Raw genomic sequence first — 20,195 nt, forward strand, 5'->3', positions numbered from 1 at the left:
CTGTTGTATCACCTGCTGCTTCACATTCTGCTTCACCTGCTGCTCCACCTGCTGCTTCAACTGTTGTATCACCTGCTGCTTCACATTCTGCTTCACCTGCTGCTTTAACTGCTTTTTCATCTGCTGCTTCAACTGCTGCTTCGCCTGCTGCTTCACCTGCTGCTTCACCTACTGCTTCAACTGTTGTATCACCTGCTGTTTCACCTGCTGCTTCACCTGCTGCTTCAACTGTTGTATCACCTGCTGCTTCACATTCTGCTTCACCTGCTTTTTCATCTGCTGCTTCAACTGCTGCTTCAACTGCTGCTTCAGCTGTTGTATCACCTGCTGCTTCACCTGCTGCTTTAACTGTTGTATCACCTGCTGCTTCACCTGCTGCTTCAACTGTTGTATCACCTGCTGTTTCACCTGCTGCTTCACATTCTGCTTCACCTGCTTTTTCATCTGCTGCTTCACCTGCTGCTTCACCTACTGCTTCAACTGTTGTATCACCTGCTCTTTCACCTGCTGCTTCACCTGCTGCTTCAACTGTTGTATCACCTGCTGTTTCACCTGCTGCTTCACATTCTGCTTCACCTGCTGTTTCACCTGCTGCTTCACCTGCTGCTTCACCTGCTGCTTTATCTGCTGTTTCACCTGCTGTTTCACCTGCTGCTTCACCTGCTGCTTCAACTGTTGTATCACCTGCTGTTTCACCTGCTGCTTCACCTGCTGCTTCAACTGTTGTATCACCTGCTGTTTCACCTGCTGCTTCACATTCTGCTTCACCTGCTTTTTCATCTGCTGCTTCAACTGTTGCTTCACCTGCTGTTTCACCTCCTGCTTCACCTGCTGCTTCACCTGCTGCTCCACCTGCTGCTTCAACTGTTGTATCACCTGCTGCTTCACCTGCTGCTTCACCTGCTGCTCCACCTGCTGCTTCAACTGTTGTATCACCTGCTGCTTCACATTCTGCTTCACCTGCTGCTCCACCTGCTGCTTCAACTGTTGTATCACCTGCTGCTTCACATTCTGCTTCACCTGCTGCTTTATCTGCTTTTTCATCTGCTGCTTCAACTGCTGCTTCGCCTGCTGCTTCACCTGCTGCTTCAACTGTTGTATCACCTGCTGCTTCACCTGCTGCTCCACCTGCTGCTTCAACTGTTGTATCACCTGCTGCTTCACCTGCTGCTTCACATTCTGCTTCACCTGCTGCTTTATCTGCTTTTTCATCTGCTGCTTCAACTGCTGCTTCGCCTGCTGCTTCACCTGCTTTTCATACTAAAGAGATTCTCATGAAAACTACCTTACATTTAAAAGTAAAAACACATTAATGTGGAAGAGTTGTTTCCATTACACTTTTGCAATATATTTCTATATCAAAACATCTGAAAAACCACTTTATGAGAAGGTAAAAAACCTTTAATGATATTTTAGAGCATTTTCTAATTGTAGGTGTTTCCATTATATATCTATATTTTTTTCATTGCAGTATTTAGGTTTTTGCAGTTCCAGATATAATGGAAACGCAGCTACAGTGACCCATTCACACACACTCATACCCCAAAACGCAGGGTTCAGAGTCTTCCCAAAGGACATTTATGCATGTAGTTTCGTAAAGCCTGGAATTGATCCTCCAAGTTCTGTTTGAATGACAACTCCTCCTCCTTCTGATCTACACCAAAGTGGTTTACAGGAATCCATTATTCATTCTGGCCACATACATGCTTGGTGATCATATTGTACGTGTGTAGTCATCACTGCCCTGCAGATCGATGGGAAAGTGGCAGCCAATCCACACCAACAGTGCTGCACCAAACATTCATACACATTTACACATTGGTTGAGGGAAATGTCTCAGGCAAACACTCAACGGGCCCATTAACTGGGTTTACTGGTGCTACATAGCGATTTGCTTTAGCTGAAGGTTTTTCAGCAGCACCTGTCTCTTGAACAACCAACCATGACAGGCTTCTGCATCACGGTGTTTGTGCCGTGCATCTGGAGCTTCATGCATAGTTTTTACTGGTAGAGCTTTAGGTAGTTTGCAGGGTTTTGCATCCTTACCCAAGACCCCCCCACTGCCTAATAAATGTCTTTCCCAGTCAGTCACAGACCATTTCCTTCCCTCCCTCCTCCATCCAACCCCCCTCTGTTCCTGAACCTGTCCTCACTTTTTCTTTTTTCTTTGCTCGGTGCAAAATGACACTAAAAAGGCAAGTTTCCATTTAGGCTGTTCCCCCAGGTCTGCCTCGAGCTTCGGCACTTTCACTTACACATCAAGCCACCACCTCTCCCCTTGGCTTCCTCTTTGTGTCTGCAGCTCCTCTCTTCGCTCATTGGCCTCTGTCATTACATGTTATCCCAGAGAATTGGGCTCACTCAGGTTTGTCCCTGCGGCATGACAGTATACTCTCCCGCGCCTTTTCTCTGGCTCTCTGAAGCCCTGAGAGAGCATTTTTAATTTGAAGTCAGTACCCCTGCAACCACTGATAATTGGACAAGACATTCACAAATCACACTCATCTCTTTCTCTCAAGCTCAATCCCCTTTGCTGCTTCCATTCTCGCTTGGATGTCACTTAGTTGGCCTCTTGTGGTCCACTACCTGCGGTAATCTCCTTAAGACACTGTGTTATGTAATCTCTCACCCCTCCCTCTACACCTGGAAGACGAGTTGAGCTGCTTAACTCCGTGAAACAGAGGAACATGTTTGGAAAATGCAAACTGAACCATCAGGATTGACCACTTCACTGCAGTCATTCCCCAGATTATGTTGTAATGAAATAAAATCCCTGAATGTCCACCTTCTCCCATCAGACGACACACCAGAAACATGCATCTACTCTGCCTGGTCTCCGTGGTCAGCGTGTAGTAGTGCTACATGTGACAAAGGTCGCAGGATGAGGCAAAGGATGCTGAAGGCTCAACTGGATCTCAGTGTGCCGTGTCCGCACACACAGGATTTCCAGCCCTGCATGGGCCCAGGATGCAGCATGGAGGGTAAATTCACACACACACACACACACACACACACACACACACACACACACACACAAAGACACGTGAAGAATTTAAAGATAATGTACATTCTCAGCTGTTTGACTGTGAATGAATAATATTTATTTGGGTGTAAAATGACCAGAGCTAAAGAATCAGAACACAGATTCAGATAAGTCCTTGTTTTTCTCATTAGACTGAAAGTCGCTGCTCTTTAATTCCCTCCTAACAGGGACGCAACGGAAAGCTTTGTCTCACTGAAGAACATTAAGACTTATGGAAACCTTGTTTTTATCAGACGCCTGCAATTTATGCTTAAACAGGCTCAAAGCCGCTGTGCTTAAATGGAGTCTTTAATACTGCAGGATCAATTTTACAAGAGATTTATTTCATTATGACGAGTAAACTGACATGTTTTTTTGATGATAAAACAACATCGGTTATCTCAAGGTCCTGGCTGAAACAAAGAGACAGCCGCTGCTCAAAATGGAAACAAAACTAAGCTGAAAACTTGAAATGAGGTAAAAGAAACCGAAATTATGAAATGAAATAAAATAAGCTAACAGTCATGACCGCAACCTTGAAATATAAACCAGTGATTGTATTTTCACATTTTCTACAGTTGTAGAACAGCAAGCCCAGTTTTTATGCTCAGATTGTGCTAGTTTATCTCATCTTCCTCAAGATAAAAAGCTACATTAGTTTATTATCACAATAAAAAATCAAATTTCATCTGATGTTGTGGAGAACCTCTGTGTTTCCAAACCAGCTCGGACCTGTCGGGGCGTGGAGGGCAAACATCCTGGGACGTACCGGGGTGTCTGGCACCGGAGAGCTGACGGCTGATACTTTGGGTCTTGTGGGGATGTGGTCTGGGGCCTCCGTGACTTGCATCCTCTGAATGCTTGATCAGATTGCGCTCTGGGAGTTTAGCTACTGCAACAACAAGACTCTGTGTTGTGCCTCTCTACCTGCGTAGTGGGGGGGGGGCATCGTGCTGCTGGAGAGTAGGAGCAGAAAGCTTCGTCTACATCACTCATTCACAGACTTGCTTTTCCTACATTTAATCTTCTTTGAGTTCGGGTTGTTACTGTTTACAACTGATCAGTGAATCCTTAAAATAATAAGCAGATTAAAGTTTAGGTATTCATCTCATCCTGACAAAACACAACTCAGGGACTCGGGGTGGTTCATTATGGCGGAATCCAATAGAATCTATAATGAGGCAACTAAGCCGCTCCGTCATTATTATTGCACCGCCTGGTGAAATCATTTGAATCCAGAAATTCCTCAGTGCAGCCGTCGCATTACAATTAAGGCTGTTGTAATGAAGGATTACAGTGCGTGTGAACAGACAGGTGAAACAAAACAAAGCAGGCAACACCTCTTTGATTATAGAGGATCTGCAGCCATGCGCCGGCTGTAAAACACAGTGTCGCTTTAAAACCATGAAGGCCACAGAAATCTGAACCTCATAAGCTTGAATCATGTTACAAAACAGAGTAAATCCCAGATTACATAGAGTAAATATCCAATGCCTTAATTAGCTCACTAAAACATGAAAGATTATCTGGATTAGCCCTTAAATCTGAGCAGCTTCTTGCAGTCTAGATTTCTTTGTATTTCTGTCTGACAGAAAGAAATAAAACCACCATGCGTCCAGTATTATAAGTTGTTAACGTACATGTAGGATTGTGTACGTTCAGGAGTGTGATGAAGATTCAGATGCTGGATATGAAGCCTCAGATGCAAACAAAGCTGTGGTTCGCAGATCACCGTAAAAACAGAAAACAACGACAGACATGTTGGTGGTTTAAAGTTCCTTTCTCTTTGTGTCTCTCTTATAAGTTTCCATCTAATTGCAATCAATTTGTTCTCTTTTATTACAAGAAACAATCCTAAATCCAACAGCAAACACACACACACACACACAACCCGAGTAGTTCTGATCAAATTTCCAGTGAAGTTGCCAGTTTGGAGCAAATGCCAGCATCTGTCGTCCTCCCTCCTGTCTCCGCTTCCTTTACTCCCAGGATGTCTACCAGTCATGAGACAAGTGAAACTATTCAAGGCTGAAGAAGCTCCTCACAGACACCGGCATACTTCGCTACTCCTCTTATCGATTATCACACAGCAACACAGATAGCTTTTTGTTCCTGAGCGCCGCTCCTTTGTTTTCATTTAGCGCTCCGTTAGTGTGTGGTGGGAGATTGATAATTGCAGAGCTCATGCTGGTGCAGGACGGAAAGCGACTATGAGGGTGATTAATATTCCTCAGAAAGCCTTTAGCTCTCTGGAGGTCTCATCTGAGCTGGAGATACCTGTATCTTTTATTAATGATTCACTTAGTTCTGCTTTATTAAGCCACAGCCAGTAAGGAACACCATTCTCACTTAGTCAGAAAATATGAGTCAAGTGTTGTGAGTAAAAGGAAAAATCCATTTCAACTTTCTCAGATTTCATTGATCATTACAGGGAAAAAAAATCCAATTAGCTAAGTCTACTCTCACATAATGGTTTCCTCTTGACAGACTTCCTTTTCTTGCCTTTGATATGCTATCTGCATAAGGGCGCTGCTCTCAGAAGACGTGTTGGAAGGAGACGCTTGTAAAAGGCAGTTAGGCTTGGACAATGCCTCTCTAGTGGAGAATAAGGAGATCTTGAAGCGTCATGCCGGCTAATAGTTATAAAAAACACCCAGCAGAGTGGAGCCTTGTTAAGGCTGAGAAGCTGGCGGCTCACTTTTCAGCTGATACAAGCCGAGGTCATACGTATTTACATCAGCTCCCTCAGGTCCCTGCTGTGGCCGGGACTGTCCCTCAGGCAACTTGCCTTATTAAAGAAGGAGTTGAAGCCGTTTCTCTTTGAGAGCTCTTTAAAAATGACTCTTCAGACTTTGATCTGACTGAACAGACTCAAATCTGAGCAGCTAAGTGGAACTATCAGGTTAAACGTGTGGGTGCAGCCGCTTGAAACTTAAGGACATGAGTTCATGTAGTCGTGTCATGAATCCTCTGTGATGATGAACACTGAGAATAGTTTCTAAAGCCGAAATGGCTCAGCTGGAAGAGTGAAGATCTAAATGTCCCTGGTTTGATTTTGGGTTTTGGAAGTGTACAGTCTGTGTTTTTGCCACAGAGATTTCATCAGAGTGATGTTGTGTAGATATTAAAGTATGCTTTATTCTATAATGTAATTTATTTTTATTCATGATTCAGTGGTCTGAATAATGTGAGTTGTGGTCTAGTCTAGTTTTAGTCACGGCAGGAGTAACATAATGCTTTATTTTTAAAAAGTTCCCTTTAAATATTGGAAGTCATTATTTGTAGCTCTGAAATGAGACATGATGTTACGTGTCATGTCAGAGCCACGGCTGGCTGCACGACTGCTTTGTGGTGTTAGCAGCTGTTGCAGAGCCTTTGTTGGGATTTTAGATGCAGACAATAGGTGAACTGCAGAAAAAGAACACTACAAAACTTTTTTTACTTGAAATATGTCAAAGGTATGATTATTTTAATCATGAGGATTTTTCTTTGCCTGATATTTGGTACCCTCTGCATGTTTCGTGCAGCTAAGCTGCAGTCTGAAGCCCTCTGTATTCATTTGATGTCTTCTGTGACCTGACTGACAGGATTTTTAAAAAAGAAAAAAAGTAGTTTTGTGTTAACACCTATTATATTTGTTAAAATCTTTAAACATAACAGCTGTCTAACCTTTAAGTTTGCTGCTTTGCAGACGTCCCTATAGCACATGATCACACGTTAGCATTAGCATGCTTGCCTAAAGCTAACATTATAGCATTATAGCTAACGTGATGGCCTGCTCAGAGTTTTATTGTATTTTCACAAGTGAAAGTAGCTTCACAGAGGTTTCCAGTGGGTCTTGCTTCTCCTGAGTACATTTGTCACATTTTATAAGTTGTCTAAAGTGGTACATTTTGTCAGAGTTTTGGTTCTTGACAGTAACTTTTTAGTCTTTGCCTCATTTTCATCAGAAAAAAAAATGCTAATATAAACATTGTCAATAGATTATTACTTGATTATTACATCTATACTTTAATTTAACCCTTTTTTTTAACCACTTAGTCTAATTAAGGGTCACGGGGAAGCTGGATCCTATCCAAGCAATCATTGGGCGAGAGGCAGGCTACACCCTGGACAGATCGCCAGTCCGTCACGGGACACAATTATAAAAATTAGCCAAAGAACTCCAAATGAAACGCAACAATGGTTAACACTCCTGTGTCACACCTGGCCAAAAACAATCTGCAACTGTGTTTATTACACTTGCAGTGGGCCTGGGTTGTTCTTCCTTTGCTGCACATATTAATTTCTCTTCCACATGACTCTTGTTGGGGACTTGTTATTTCATTTAGACACATAGAGACACATGATATGAAATATAGACAGCAAATGTAAAGTATGAAAAGATCATGCACCTCTGAAATAAACACTTTACCTCTGTAAATAATAAAAATGTTAATTGATATGTAGTTTTGATGAAAGCTCAGAATTTGTAGTTCATATTTCTTATTTTCAACACATCTGTTCTTTTACATTTATTTATTTATTCATTTCTTTCTTTCTTTCTTTCTTTCTTTCTTTCTTTATAGTATTTCATGTCAGTATGTAATGAGATGAAAAGTATGAACAATGCAGGGGGAAATATCACATGGCTGTGCAGTTTATAAGCTCTATTAATCACATTCTTACAATTAACCCTGCTTTGGATGAAGGCCAAGTCCACCCACCCCACTGACAGACACAGAAGTGAATACAAAAATGCAAAAGTCATCTTTCTATATAAATATTTGCTTTCTCAGTTGAAACTTTTATCTCCTTATTTTTAAAAATGTTTTTATGCATTGGACCGGTGATAAGTCAGTTCCTGTGGGAGGCTGTGGCACACAGTTCTGTGTGCGCTGACCAGAAATAGTTGAGTTGTTTTTTATTTCCAATGTGAAGCCAAGCTGTTTGGAAACAGCTGTGCCAAATTTCTTTTAACGTTTCACGAGGAGGAATAAAATAAAAATCCATGCCAGGCTGAGAAGATCCAGCGTAACAAAGAATGAACTTTAGGTTCATCATGGGTCGGTAAACTTTGCTGATCCGGCTGTGAGGCCTCCCACATATCAAAGCTGAGTTAGCAGTTTAATCCACGTTACCTAAAGTTCACACCAGGCCAAACAGAATCTGCAAATGTGTTTATGATGCTACACATGTAGTGGGCTTGAGTTTTTCTCCCCCTCGTTGCACATATGAATATCTCTTTTACATGTCAGATAAATGCCTCCGGAGCCCAACTTAGCACAATTGTGTGTTTTCATGTGACAACAATCAAACGGAAAGCTTAATGAGAAACAAAGTCTCCAAAGCGTCATAAAAAGCATATACTAAGATCATGTTCACAGTCAAATGACTGTAGTCTTTACAAAAAGGAAAGAACTAACAAAATAAATGCTCTTTAACAAATGATTGAGATGTTATAAAGAAGTGGTGTAGTCCAGGGTCTACACAGGTATACAGAGTATACCAACTTATTTTTCAGTCAGTATTGAGTATACCTTCTTCTAAACCCCATGTGATACTTCTTTTATGATTACAAACGTCCCTACACATGTACCTATGTGGCCCAGCAGCTCAGCTAAGGTTACTGATGCTACACTGTTGCAGTTAGCCATCAGCTGTGTTAACTTTAACCTGAACATAGACATAATGAAGATATATGAATATATGTCTATGAGCCTGACGCCCTGATGTCATTGTGTTGAGAGCATACTTTATCTCCAGTGGAAGCCGGATGGGGTTGCAGCACAGCTGGAGGGGGGAAAACAGATCTCATTTGGGAAATTGACCTGGATACAATACTGGAACAGTTTTGGATGAAGATGGTAAAAGTAGCAACTCTGCCTTTTAGTATTGCTGGGGTCCTGAGGCCAAAGAGCAGGAATTATGTGACAAGGAGCAAGATGGATTTTTCGAGGAAAAAAAAAAAAAAACAGTTTTATATGTCACTTTTTCTGAAACAGTGTTTTTCTGGGCTTCTTTTTCTCTGTTTATTTCTAAAAATGGCAAAAACCTGGAGTATACCCACTTCTCGAAGGACCACTACACCACTGGTGAAATGGTTGAAATTAGGAGCAGCAGTGTTATAAACCAACTGGTAGAAATGCTCAGGGAGGCTTATTTCGACAATGTTTTAAAAGAAATTAATCAAAGTTACTGCAAATTTACCTCTAAATGGTAGACCATGACCTTATAAGGTTAACCCTTTCATGCGTAGTGGCCACTATAGTACACACCCATTTAAATGCTTTTTTCTTGCATATTCTTGAATAAGGAAGGTATATTTGTAATCACATCAGTGGATGTTAGTTAGTCATCCGATACATTACCACTCACTGAAGAATAAATGAATATATAATATAACTAAACATAAATGCATACATTGTTCTTACATAGGTTTGCCTTTGGTATAAATAGGGAAAAAAATAATCCAGCTATATTTTATGACATATTCACGTCATATAATTAAAATGATATAATAGCTTATGAATATTTTATACTATATATTATAATATATTATTAAAAAAGTATTATTGCATATGCCTGTGAGGTAAAATACTGTATTTAAACAAATGTTGCATTATTTTTTATTAATGCATGCATGAAAGGGTTAAAAATAGATGGCACAGGCAGTGTTTCACTTTAACAATAATTTGCATCAGGAGGCATAATTCAGTGAAAACCACATGTGTAACACGCTAAAACCTCATGAAACACCAGCATAAAAGTGAATTAAAACACTTTAATGGTCATGACGGTCGTTAGGCTTCTACAGTTGAATATTTAGGGAGATTTAATGCAGAAACTTAATATGACACTAACATCCTTAGTTTTATTAGTGTAGAATTGTGTGAATCATAATGTTGTCTTTATGTTAGATTGACCTCTTTCCCGTTGGCATGTAACGCCAGCATGTTGCTGCTGCTAGATGTAATTACATCCAACATATTAAAGCTTATAAACTGACAAACAGATGGTTTAAACCAGTGTGTGTGTTTGTTCCAGGGTGTGTGTATACATTTTGTAACCAGACCTACTTCTGTTTTATGAAATTGGATCCTCATGTGGATATTATGTCCTCATATTTTTAATGACTAATAATTAAAAATCTATTTATTGATTCTGTATAAACCCCTTCAATCACAACGAATAAAAAAGCCGGCTGTTCTGACTTGTTACCGTTCTTTCAGTTCAAACCAGTGATGCCGCCGATTCGCACATTTGCTTCTCTTTTTGTCTTTCTTTTCTTTTATTAAATATGGGACATGAAAATGACGTGTTTTTTGTTAGACCACCTGTCTCTTCTGGGACCACGGAGATGCTTGCAGCTCCTTTACGTTGTTTCTCTTCCTGCTGAACAGAGCCGTCGGCGTGCATGATGTCGGAGTGGATCAGCTGGTCGGCCTGCAGTGTGTCCTGTGGGATGGGGATGAGGTCGAGAGAGCGATACGTCAAACAGTATCCCGAGGACGGCTCGCTCTGCCAGTTCCAGACTGAGGAAACTGAGAAGTGTGTTGTCAACGATGAATGCTGTGAGTCAGTCTTCATTAATGCTGCGTGTGCACTAAAGTTAAACAACTTCAGTAAATCAAAGCTAAAACAAGTCATTTATGGGTTGTATTTTAAATCAGCTGCAACGTCTCTGTGTTAAAAGCTTGTTTTAGATAACACTCAAACATAAACCGTTTGTTATTTTACAACATTCATTGCATTTTGCAGAGTTAATGACAGAAATAGATAAATGCCAGAATTTATCTGTGGGCTTCATGAAATTTAGGTTTATTTAAAGCTGTAAGGGTCAGGCTATGTTAAGGGATTACAGTATACTATTAACTATAATTATGATATATCATGATCTTTTAATGATATTTTACATCACATTTATTGTCAATACTAGCAGTAGAACATCATAATATATTGGTGGTTTCCAAACTTTTTCTGCATGGCCCCTTTTCATCGATGACAATAATGTTGAGCCCCCCCCCTCTTGTCACATGAACCAAAGAAACATACGAAGAAATGCGTCTTTAGTTTTAGTAGCTGTATTGTAAGTAACTAGAATTAAAACCGTGTCAGTATTATTATCCATTCTTCTGCTTCAGTGTGAAACATTTTAAACCAGGAATCTCTGCAAACTACTTTAGGTGAGTGGAGTTTTCTATGAGACGACGCTGCTTTAGTGAAACAACTTTGCTGTATATGATAGTTGGATAGTTTATTTCTGAAGTAACCTGCAGGTTTTTCTTTGTGTTCAGGATGAAAAGTACCCAAGTGGTGGTGTAACTTGTTTGGCTTTATACTTCATTATCCATCCATTCATCCATCCATCCATCCATCTTCTGCCGCTTATCCGGGGTCGGGTCGCGGGGGCAGCAGCCTAAGCAGGGCTGCTGCCCTTCATTATATGATAATATTTTGATACATGCAAAAGACTGTGGTCTCATTATAACCCACTTATAATGAGACCACAGTCTGATTATTGCTGTTACTTGTCAATCAGGGACAGATATGCTTCTTTCATAGATTTTTCTCTTTTTTATTACTTGTTGCCTCTCTTGTACAGTTATCATCCTTTCCTATGAGTACTTTTTACAAATTCATCCAGTGTAAAAACTCCCAAGTTTTATTTAGCCTCCGCCCCCCCAGTTTGGAAGCCACTGTATTATATGATCTGCTTCAGGGATGCATGGTGGTGTTGGGATTATCTCCACTGTAAGGCTGTTTGGAATGTAGCATTTTCACACAACACCATCTGTGGAGTTTCCAGAAATGGTCCGAAAAATAGAAAATATCCAGTGAGTGAATCATAACCATCATCATGAAAGTGCAGCCGACAAATATGAAGCAACCTTGCGATGCTTTCAAGTCAACACGGTGCGAAACCTTTCAGGAATATTTCCACCAGTTTGTTCAGTCTACGTGATAAAGTTTTAAGGGAGGTCTGAGAGTAGAAAGAGTCGAACCTGGTACCAGCACTGTGGACGTGATGAACATGTATGAACAAAGAGTAACATCTGAGTCTGGACAGTATTTTCTACCTACTCATACAGGTTTATGCCCTTTGCTGGACTACAAAATCCCAGAACATCGTCTGGCCTGAGCCAGGCTTCCAAGCTCGTAATAAACCCACCTCCTCTGAGACCACCGTTTCTTACATATCAGTACTTGATGCTTACGCCCGTGAGGAACTTCACATTTTCATGCATTTTTATGTCTAATTTCGGCCACATTTGTTAAACCTCTTTGTTTATTGAGTGAAAATGAAATTTCAGTGCATTTTATACCACCTGTGCTTCCCACAGCTCCCAGTAGCTGCGTTGTGACAGAGTGGGGGGAGTGGGACCCTTGCAGTGTCACCTGTGGGCTTGGCATGAGAAGACGTGAGCGCATGGTGAAGATGCCTCCGATAGATGGATCCATGTGTAAAACGGAGGTGGCTGAGGTGGAGAAGTGCATGATGCCCGAATGCCGTGAGTTGACATCAGTGTTTTCAGGATAGATCAAGCAAATGGCAGAAACTCTTCACTCTAAACGTGTGCTGCTGCTGTGTACCGGCAGACACCATCCCCTGCATGCTGTCGCCCTGGTCGGACTGGAGTGAGTGCAGCGTGACGTGTGGACGGGGCATCCGAACCCGTCAGAGGATGCTGAAGTCGGATCCTGCAGAGTGCAGCGAGGAGCTGGAGCAGACGGAGAAGTGCATGCTGCCTGAGTGCCGTGAGTGCTTTATTTCTGCCTCTACAGTCTGGGCTTTCTTTGGTCGCTAGTTTCAAACACATTGTTGACTGATGTGACACTATTTGATGACAGATGACGTATTTAGGTTTGTGTAATGAGTTACCCTGAGGATCCTTAATACAGCCACACACAGGGAGTTCTGGACAAATGACCAGTTTATTGGTGGAGGAGTATGAACAGAAGATCAGTCCGGGGGAATGGTCTGCAGAAGAAACCAGGCAACAGCTGGGAGGTAAACAGGATGGCAAAATACTTGTCCAGGCAACGACAAGGCTCAGAGATCCAAAGACAGGCAGGGTCGGTAACCAGAAGATCCGAAAGGTAACGGTGTCCGTCGAGGGCAAGGCAAGGAGGGTAATCCAGGGGCATGAAGCAGAGGGTCGGCAACTGAGGAACAATCCGTAGAACGCTGGAACAAAACTAGACATAGGTCTGATTATTATCTGGCAGAGAAGGAGGGATTGGAGGGAGCTTAAGTAGGCAGTGAGAGAAAAGGAAACCAGGTGAACTGAATGAGGTAGCAGAGGCAATTAGGAAGCCAGCAGGTGGATCGAGTTACCAATGATGAGCGCCAGGAGATCAGGGTGGCAAAAACATGACAGGTTTGTGGCTCAAATGAGGACTGATGATGTAAAAATCTCTTGTTCACTGTCATGACTTATACAAAACATTGAAAGGTTGTTTTTCTTGTTTACTACATAAACAAGATGTGACACACCTGCTGGTTTTGGTGTTTCAGCTCGTTCACTTTTATGCTTTTTTATTCCATGATTTTACTGACCTGAAACTTTGGACCCCGGATTATAAATGTCCTCTAGCCACGGCATCGACCTGGTTAGAAAAGGACAGATTCCCGGCCATCGAGCCAAGTCATTTATTTTAAGCACAATGTGTGGAAAAGGTGCTACAGCTAGCAATAAAGCTAACACAGCTTCATGCCTGTTTGGTGGTCATGATCTCCCATCATTGGTCTGTTCTATGATCAGTTGTAGTCCTTTACTCCAGGAGGACCCAGTGTTTGAATACAGAAAAAAATAATGTCCCTGAAATCATTCCAACATGTCATTTTTTACAGCACAGTTTTATCAGGAACAGAAGATTCGCTGTCTGACAGCCAAACTTTTGACCCTGCAGTTCTCCAGTTATAAGCTCTGAAACTTGGTGATGTCAGTAAACGGAAAGTACTTTAAAATTTCACTCGAGAATATCATCTTGATTTTCTTCATATGAATTAATGATATTGGAAATCGTATTTTGATTTTTCAGATCCTTAAAACTACTGGGATGATTTTTGAGTTAAGAAATAACAGCATATCCTCAGTTTGTCAGCCCGTTTGTGTCATGATGTGTGTTTTGGTTTCCTGTTTTGCTCTTTGTCTTGTTTAGCCTTGTTCCTGTTCATTAGTTTCACCTTTACTCCCTCACCTGTTGTTTTTACTTTGCGGGTTCATTGCGTTGACTCCCCTGTGTTCTGTGTTCCTGTGGCTTAAAACAAAACCTGCTTGACTCTGCACCCCTGGCCTCTACTCTGCATTTAGGTCCACACCTCCAGCACTCCTCCCGACAGTTTGGCTTCTGGTTGATGTCAGTGAGAACAGACAGGCCAGAGTTTGTTGTATTTTGTGTTTAGTTTCTACATTTGCACTTTATAAAACACTTCATGCTGCATTCAGTTTTGAGTGAAAGTGTATAAAAGTCTCTGTAAGAGATTCAGACACCATTTAAAGAAACAGAAAGGTGTCTGAGTCACAAACAAATAAAATATTTAATTGTTTAAACATTAGAAAATGTTTCAGCCTTGCATCCAATTTTTGAGCCTCTTCTTGAAAAATACAAACCCAGAACGCAACAATCTTTTACATACTTTTATATTTATCGTAACTATTTGTGAAAATGTGTAAATATTAGTAGATGTTACTAAATGAAGATGGTGCATTGCAATGAGGCTCAGATAGATGAGAAAAACTTTCATGATGAATGACGCAGCGGTGGCGCCACGCCTTTTAACGGGTTACGTAACATCACATACATGTCTTTCTCAGAGCTTCAGTCTGCCTGAACCAAGTTGGAATTAATACAAACGTTGATTAAAACTATTAAATGCATCATTTTCTACCAACTCAGAGGACGTTTCATCACCATGTCAGTGACTTCCTCCAGGACTTGAAGCTGCCACATTTCCCAGGCATAAATCACATAACTCAGAGCTGTTCCCATTTTTGTGATTCAGACTGAAACGTATTCTTCGTCCCCACAGAGCATTTCAGTAATTATTTAACATGCCCCCGCCACTCCTCCTCAGATATTGCTTTATGAGGGGCCATTTGTCATGTTGAAGGAAGTAAAAACTTATACGGTGAGGAAATGACACAGAAAAGAAAAAAGCCTTTGAGCAGAAACTCGAACGGTGGACAAATAGCTCCAAATCAAATGTTTGGATGAAATCCTGAGAGCACAATTAGAAAAGCTTGAGGTGTTCAGGAAAATGCACATTCCTGCATTTATTCTGACCAACTTCTGCTGAATGAATCCAAAGTAATTAGGCTTAATTTAGCATGTGGATGCACATCCATGCTTTGCATTTAAGGCCTTCAGCAGATAAAAAAAAAAAAAAAATCATTTCACCACGTTAAGCTGCAGTTTTTTTCTCAACACGTTTTGACACCGAGGCTTCCAAGCAGAGATGCGCTTCTGGTATTTTCTGAAAACAGACCAGTAAATATGGATTGGACCTCTACAGCCAAATAAAAAAGCAGGATTGAGATAAAACTGACAGAATGGTGGGTTTCTAGAGTAAAATGTCTCAAAACCACACTGACATTAAGAGGAGTCAAGCCCGGATAAGTACACTGATGTCAACAAGATCGGCTGATCGGTTCACACGATGAAATCTGCAAAATATAATAAATAAATAAATAAATAAATAATTACACTCTATGAGCAAAAGAACAACAAAAATGAACAATTGTTAAATATGAATCAACCGTTGATCATTCCCGTAGTGCTGGACTGGGCTTGGCAACAGGACACAGGAAAATGTAAATCCAGCCATTTCTCTTCACATGAAACACGATTCTGTCACTCGGTTCAGTTGTTGGATTGTTTTCAGACTACATTAAAGGTGCGAGTGTGTTGTCCGTGAAATGATGTATTCACTGAGGAAACATGTTTCCCTGCTCTGATCATGCAGAAATGAGCGCGGAGTGTGTGAGCTCGCTGTTTTAGGACACATGCACATCAGGCTTTTTGATTCGAATCTGAGTCCGTTTGCCCGGAAAGTACGATTCGTTTGGGGAAATGTGAATGCACCAAACCAATTCTGATCCGGATCAAAGACAAACGCAGGTCTCGGTCCATTTCAAGAGGACCAAATACAGGAAGCGGAATACAAAAAAAGTCACTTCCTGTATTTGGCCCAGCATTGCATTGTGGGTAAACACATAGCGATGGCGTTCGGAGTCCTCTGCCTCGTCTGGTGTTCATACTGCATCTGTTGTTGCAGAGTATTTCTGCAGTATACTTGCATAAGACACAATAAAAAACCTAAAACAGCCATAGTTTTGTCTCCATGTTTAACTCGCAAGCAAATGAAACTGAATTTTCTTCTTCATGTGGGTCTTGTCCTCTTTTGTTAAATACTAGTGCAGCGCCACCTGTGGTGGGAATGGGGAGACGTTATTCTACTGGTTTAGCTGGATACTGGATACACCCCCCTACTACTGAGCTGAGTCCCCAGTTGGACCGAGTCCAGTGGACTGTCATGATGTGAATGCATCCTAAATGATTTTCCTGTTTAGAAGGTTTACTTCCATGACAATGAACTGTATGACATGAAATTTACTGCTTGTGTTTGTTTTTTCCCAACTCTAACTTTTCTTTTTCATTCTGTTATTGTCCTTCATCCTCTGCTCTTCATCCAGCTGTGGACTGCATGGTGTCAGAGTGGTCCGAGTGGTCCGAGTGCAACAAGTCCTGCGGTAAAGGACACACCATCCGTACCCGTATGGTCAAACTGGAGCCGCAGTTTGGAGGCAGCGCTTGTCCAGAGACCATCCAGCGGAAGAAATGCAAGATCAGGAAATGCAGGACAAAACCCAGAGAAGAGAGAGGAGGAGGAGGAGGAGGAAAGAGGAGGAGACGCGGCAAACAGGGCCGAGATGCAGCAGTGGAGGAACAGCCAGGTTGGTGATCAGCAGCTGCACACATCACACGCTAACAGGCAAAAACACACAAGCATGGAGAACACGTTAATCAGTTCAACAACACGGAAACCTAAAAACAAAACAAGAAAATGTGAGATGTTGTTTCCGAGCTGCGTTCCAGCTGCCGGTCAGTACAGCTGTGGATAAACATGCAGCTCTGCCTCTGTTGTCGTTTGCAGGCTGCAGGATGCAGCCGTGGAGCAGCTGGACAGACTGCACCAAACCATGTGGAGGAGGGACCCAGCAGCGCGTCATGAGGCCCAAGAACAGGGGAAAGGGCTGTCAGAGCCGGAAGGAGATCCGTGCCTGCAACGTCCATCCCTGCTAGGGGGCACTGCGGCGCTACGGAGAGGAGCGGCGCAGCAGGACGAAACAGATGTGACAACAGCAACTGGTTTACTTGTATGAAGGGATGTGAGGATGTCGAGAGTTTAGACAAGAGAAAGGAGAGGAGAGCAAAGCAGGAGGAGGTGACTTGCAGTTTAGTGAAGCCATTGTAGAAAATTAGAAAACAGGGCTGACTTTTTATTTTAGACCACAGTGGAAGTATTAGACAGTAACGTCTGTGTCCTGCAAAGCCAAAACAAACCGAACTGTTTCTGAGGAATCGGAGGAAAATAAATAGCGTAAACATCTGCCTGAAGCTGGATGAGATGTGAATGAAGTTTGACCTTTGTTCTTTTATGTTTTCTGAGGAAAATCCTTCACAGTCCCAGATTTATGTCTTGTTTGCTTAAAAAAAAACAGATTTTCTGCAACTTTCTGCACAAATGATTCCTTTAAAGCGACTGATTATGTTCATGTAGGCATTAAAAGGTTTTAAAGTGAGTTTCTCTAAACCTTTTCTGAGCCTGTGATTATTTTCAGGCCTCTGGCTGAACAATAAACACTCCCAGGATGGATATGAATATCCTTTTTGAATGATGCAGATGAACAATATCTCTTCCAATTTAAATGTATTAACAAAAGGAGAGATATTAGTGCTGGTAGTTCAGATGAGGCTCCCAGTTTGGGATAACTGGGCTGTCTGTTCCCAAATCCCTTAAATTTTAAATTAAATTTTTAATTATAAAAGATAAAACTAGTCAACAAAATGCATATTTCTCCACCACAACCCGCAAAGTTCACTAATTCACATTAAAACACTGTTTGCCAGTGGCCTTTCTGTGTGGAGTCTGCATGCTCTCCCTGTGTATGTGTACACAGACATACATGCCAGGTTAATTGGATACTCTAATTTGTTTTGCACCGCATCATGCAGTGTGTGTGCATGTTGCACTGCATCATGCAGTGTTTGCATGTTGCACAACATCATGCAATGTTTGCATGTTGCACCGCATCATGCAGTGTGTGCATGTTGCACCAAATCATGCAGTGTGTGCATGTTGCACCGCATCATGCAGTGTTTGCATGTTGCACCGCATCATGCAGTGTTTGCATGTTGCACCACATCATGCAGTGTGTGCATGTTGCACCACATCATGCAGTGTTTGCATGTTGCACCACATCATGCAGTGTGTGCATGTTGCACCGCATCATGCAGTGTTTGCATGTTGCACAACATCATGCAATGTTTGCATGTTGCACAACATCATGCAATGTTTGCATGTTGCACCGCATCATGCAGTGTGTGTATGTGTCACACCGCATCATGCAGTGTGTGTATGTGTCACACCGCATCATACAGTGTGTGTATGTGTCACACCGCATCATACAGTGTGTGCATGTTGCACCGCATCATGCAGTGTGTGCATGTTGCACTGCATCATGCAGTGTGTGTATGTGTCACACCGCATCATGCAGTGTGTGTATGTGTCACACCGCATCATACAGTGTGTGCATGTTGCACCGCATCATGCAGTGTGTGCATGTTGCACTGCATCATGCAGTGTGTGTATGTGTCACACCGCATCATGCAGTGTGTGTATGTGTTGCCCCGAATCATACAGTGTGTGCATGTTGCACTGCATCATGCAGTGTGTGCATGTTGCACTGCATCATGCAGTGTGTGCATGTCGCACCGAATCATGCAGTGTGTGCATGTTGCACCGAATCATGCAGTGTGTGCATGTCGCACCGCATCATGCAGTGTGTGCATGTCGCACTGCATCATGCAGTGTGTGCATGTTGCACCGAATCATGCAGTGTGTGCATGTCGCACCGCATCATGCAGTGTGTGCATGTCGCACCGCATCATGCAGTGTGTGCATGTCGCACCGCATCATGCAGTGTGTGCATGTCGCACCGCATCATGCAGTGTGTGCATGTCGCACCGAATCATGCAGTGTGTGCATGTCGCACCGCATCATGCAGTGTGTGCATGTCGCACCGCATCATGCAGTGTGTGCATGTCGCACCGCATCATGCAGTGTGTGCATGTCGCACCGCATCATGCAGTGTGTGCATGTCGCACTGCATCATGCAGTGTGTGTATGTGTCACACCGCATCATGCAGTGTGTGCATGTCACACCGAATCATGCAGTGTGTGCATGTTGCACCGTATCATGGCGTCACAGCAAAGCATCTCTTTTTAAACCAAACCAAACCCAAGGAGTCAGACCAGCAGCTTTCAGCTGTTTCACGTCTTTGTTCTGATGTCAACATTTTCTCATCTTACAATGAGACATCAAACTGCTCCTGTAAGAGAAAAAAGTGTGTGTTTTCAGTGTGTTTTTCCAAATCAATGATTGGACTCTGAAGGGAAATTCGTGCTCTTTCATACGAATAGTGACTTTTCAATGTTCACATCTGTAAAACCAAATCTTTGCTGTTGAGCTTTCAGGAATGCTGGAAAATCTTAAAATCTGCATCATCTCAGCAGAACAGGTCAGATCCATCACCGCAGTGTGTGACCTTTTCACAGCCGTCGGTTTAACAGATGGACTGATTGAAAATGAAGTGGTGTTTTTGCAGGACACAGACGCTTCCATGGGAAGTTCCTTCAGACTTCTGGATGTACTGTAAAATGTTATCTAACCACATATATAAGTGACACTGCTATGTAATTACTAAAAACCACTTTCCATTTAAACAGACACATGAGATGTTTTATACTGTTGAAATTAGTCTTTATATACTGTTCTGCTGTTTCTCGGTCGTTTCAGCTGATGTAGCATTGAACCCGCGATAGCCGTCACTATCAGAGAATTTTATTTTAGCATGTGCAATGTTTGATTTTGGCATCACGCTTGATCAGCTGTGGTAGTTGTCT

At 42.1% G+C, this 20,195-nt stretch overlaps 1 protein-coding gene across 1 annotated transcript in view; it reads left to right on the forward strand.

Moving 5' to 3' along the window:
* The window catches only part of spon1b (spondin 1b), a gene marked incomplete at both ends in the record, with an annotated part of 156,405 nt that extends 139,094 nt beyond the window's left edge, over window positions 1-17,311 (forward strand). The window contains 6 exons of the mRNA XM_079247060.1: window positions 2,799-2,981; window positions 10,405-10,575; window positions 12,346-12,513; window positions 12,602-12,760; window positions 16,702-16,962; window positions 17,163-17,311. Coding sequence (XP_079103186.1) covers window positions 2,799-2,981; window positions 10,405-10,575; window positions 12,346-12,513; window positions 12,602-12,760; window positions 16,702-16,962; window positions 17,163-17,311 — 1,091 coding nt within the window. The remainder of the gene's footprint in view (window positions 1-2,798; window positions 2,982-10,404; window positions 10,576-12,345; window positions 12,514-12,601; window positions 12,761-16,701; window positions 16,963-17,162) is intronic.
* Window positions 17,312-20,195: the final 2,884 nt, after the last annotated feature.

This window comes from Telmatherina bonti, assembly GCF_933228915.1.
Source record: "Telmatherina bonti genome assembly, chromosome: 2".
Taxonomy (NCBI): domain Eukaryota; kingdom Metazoa; phylum Chordata; class Actinopteri; order Atheriniformes; family Telmatherinidae; genus Telmatherina; species Telmatherina bonti.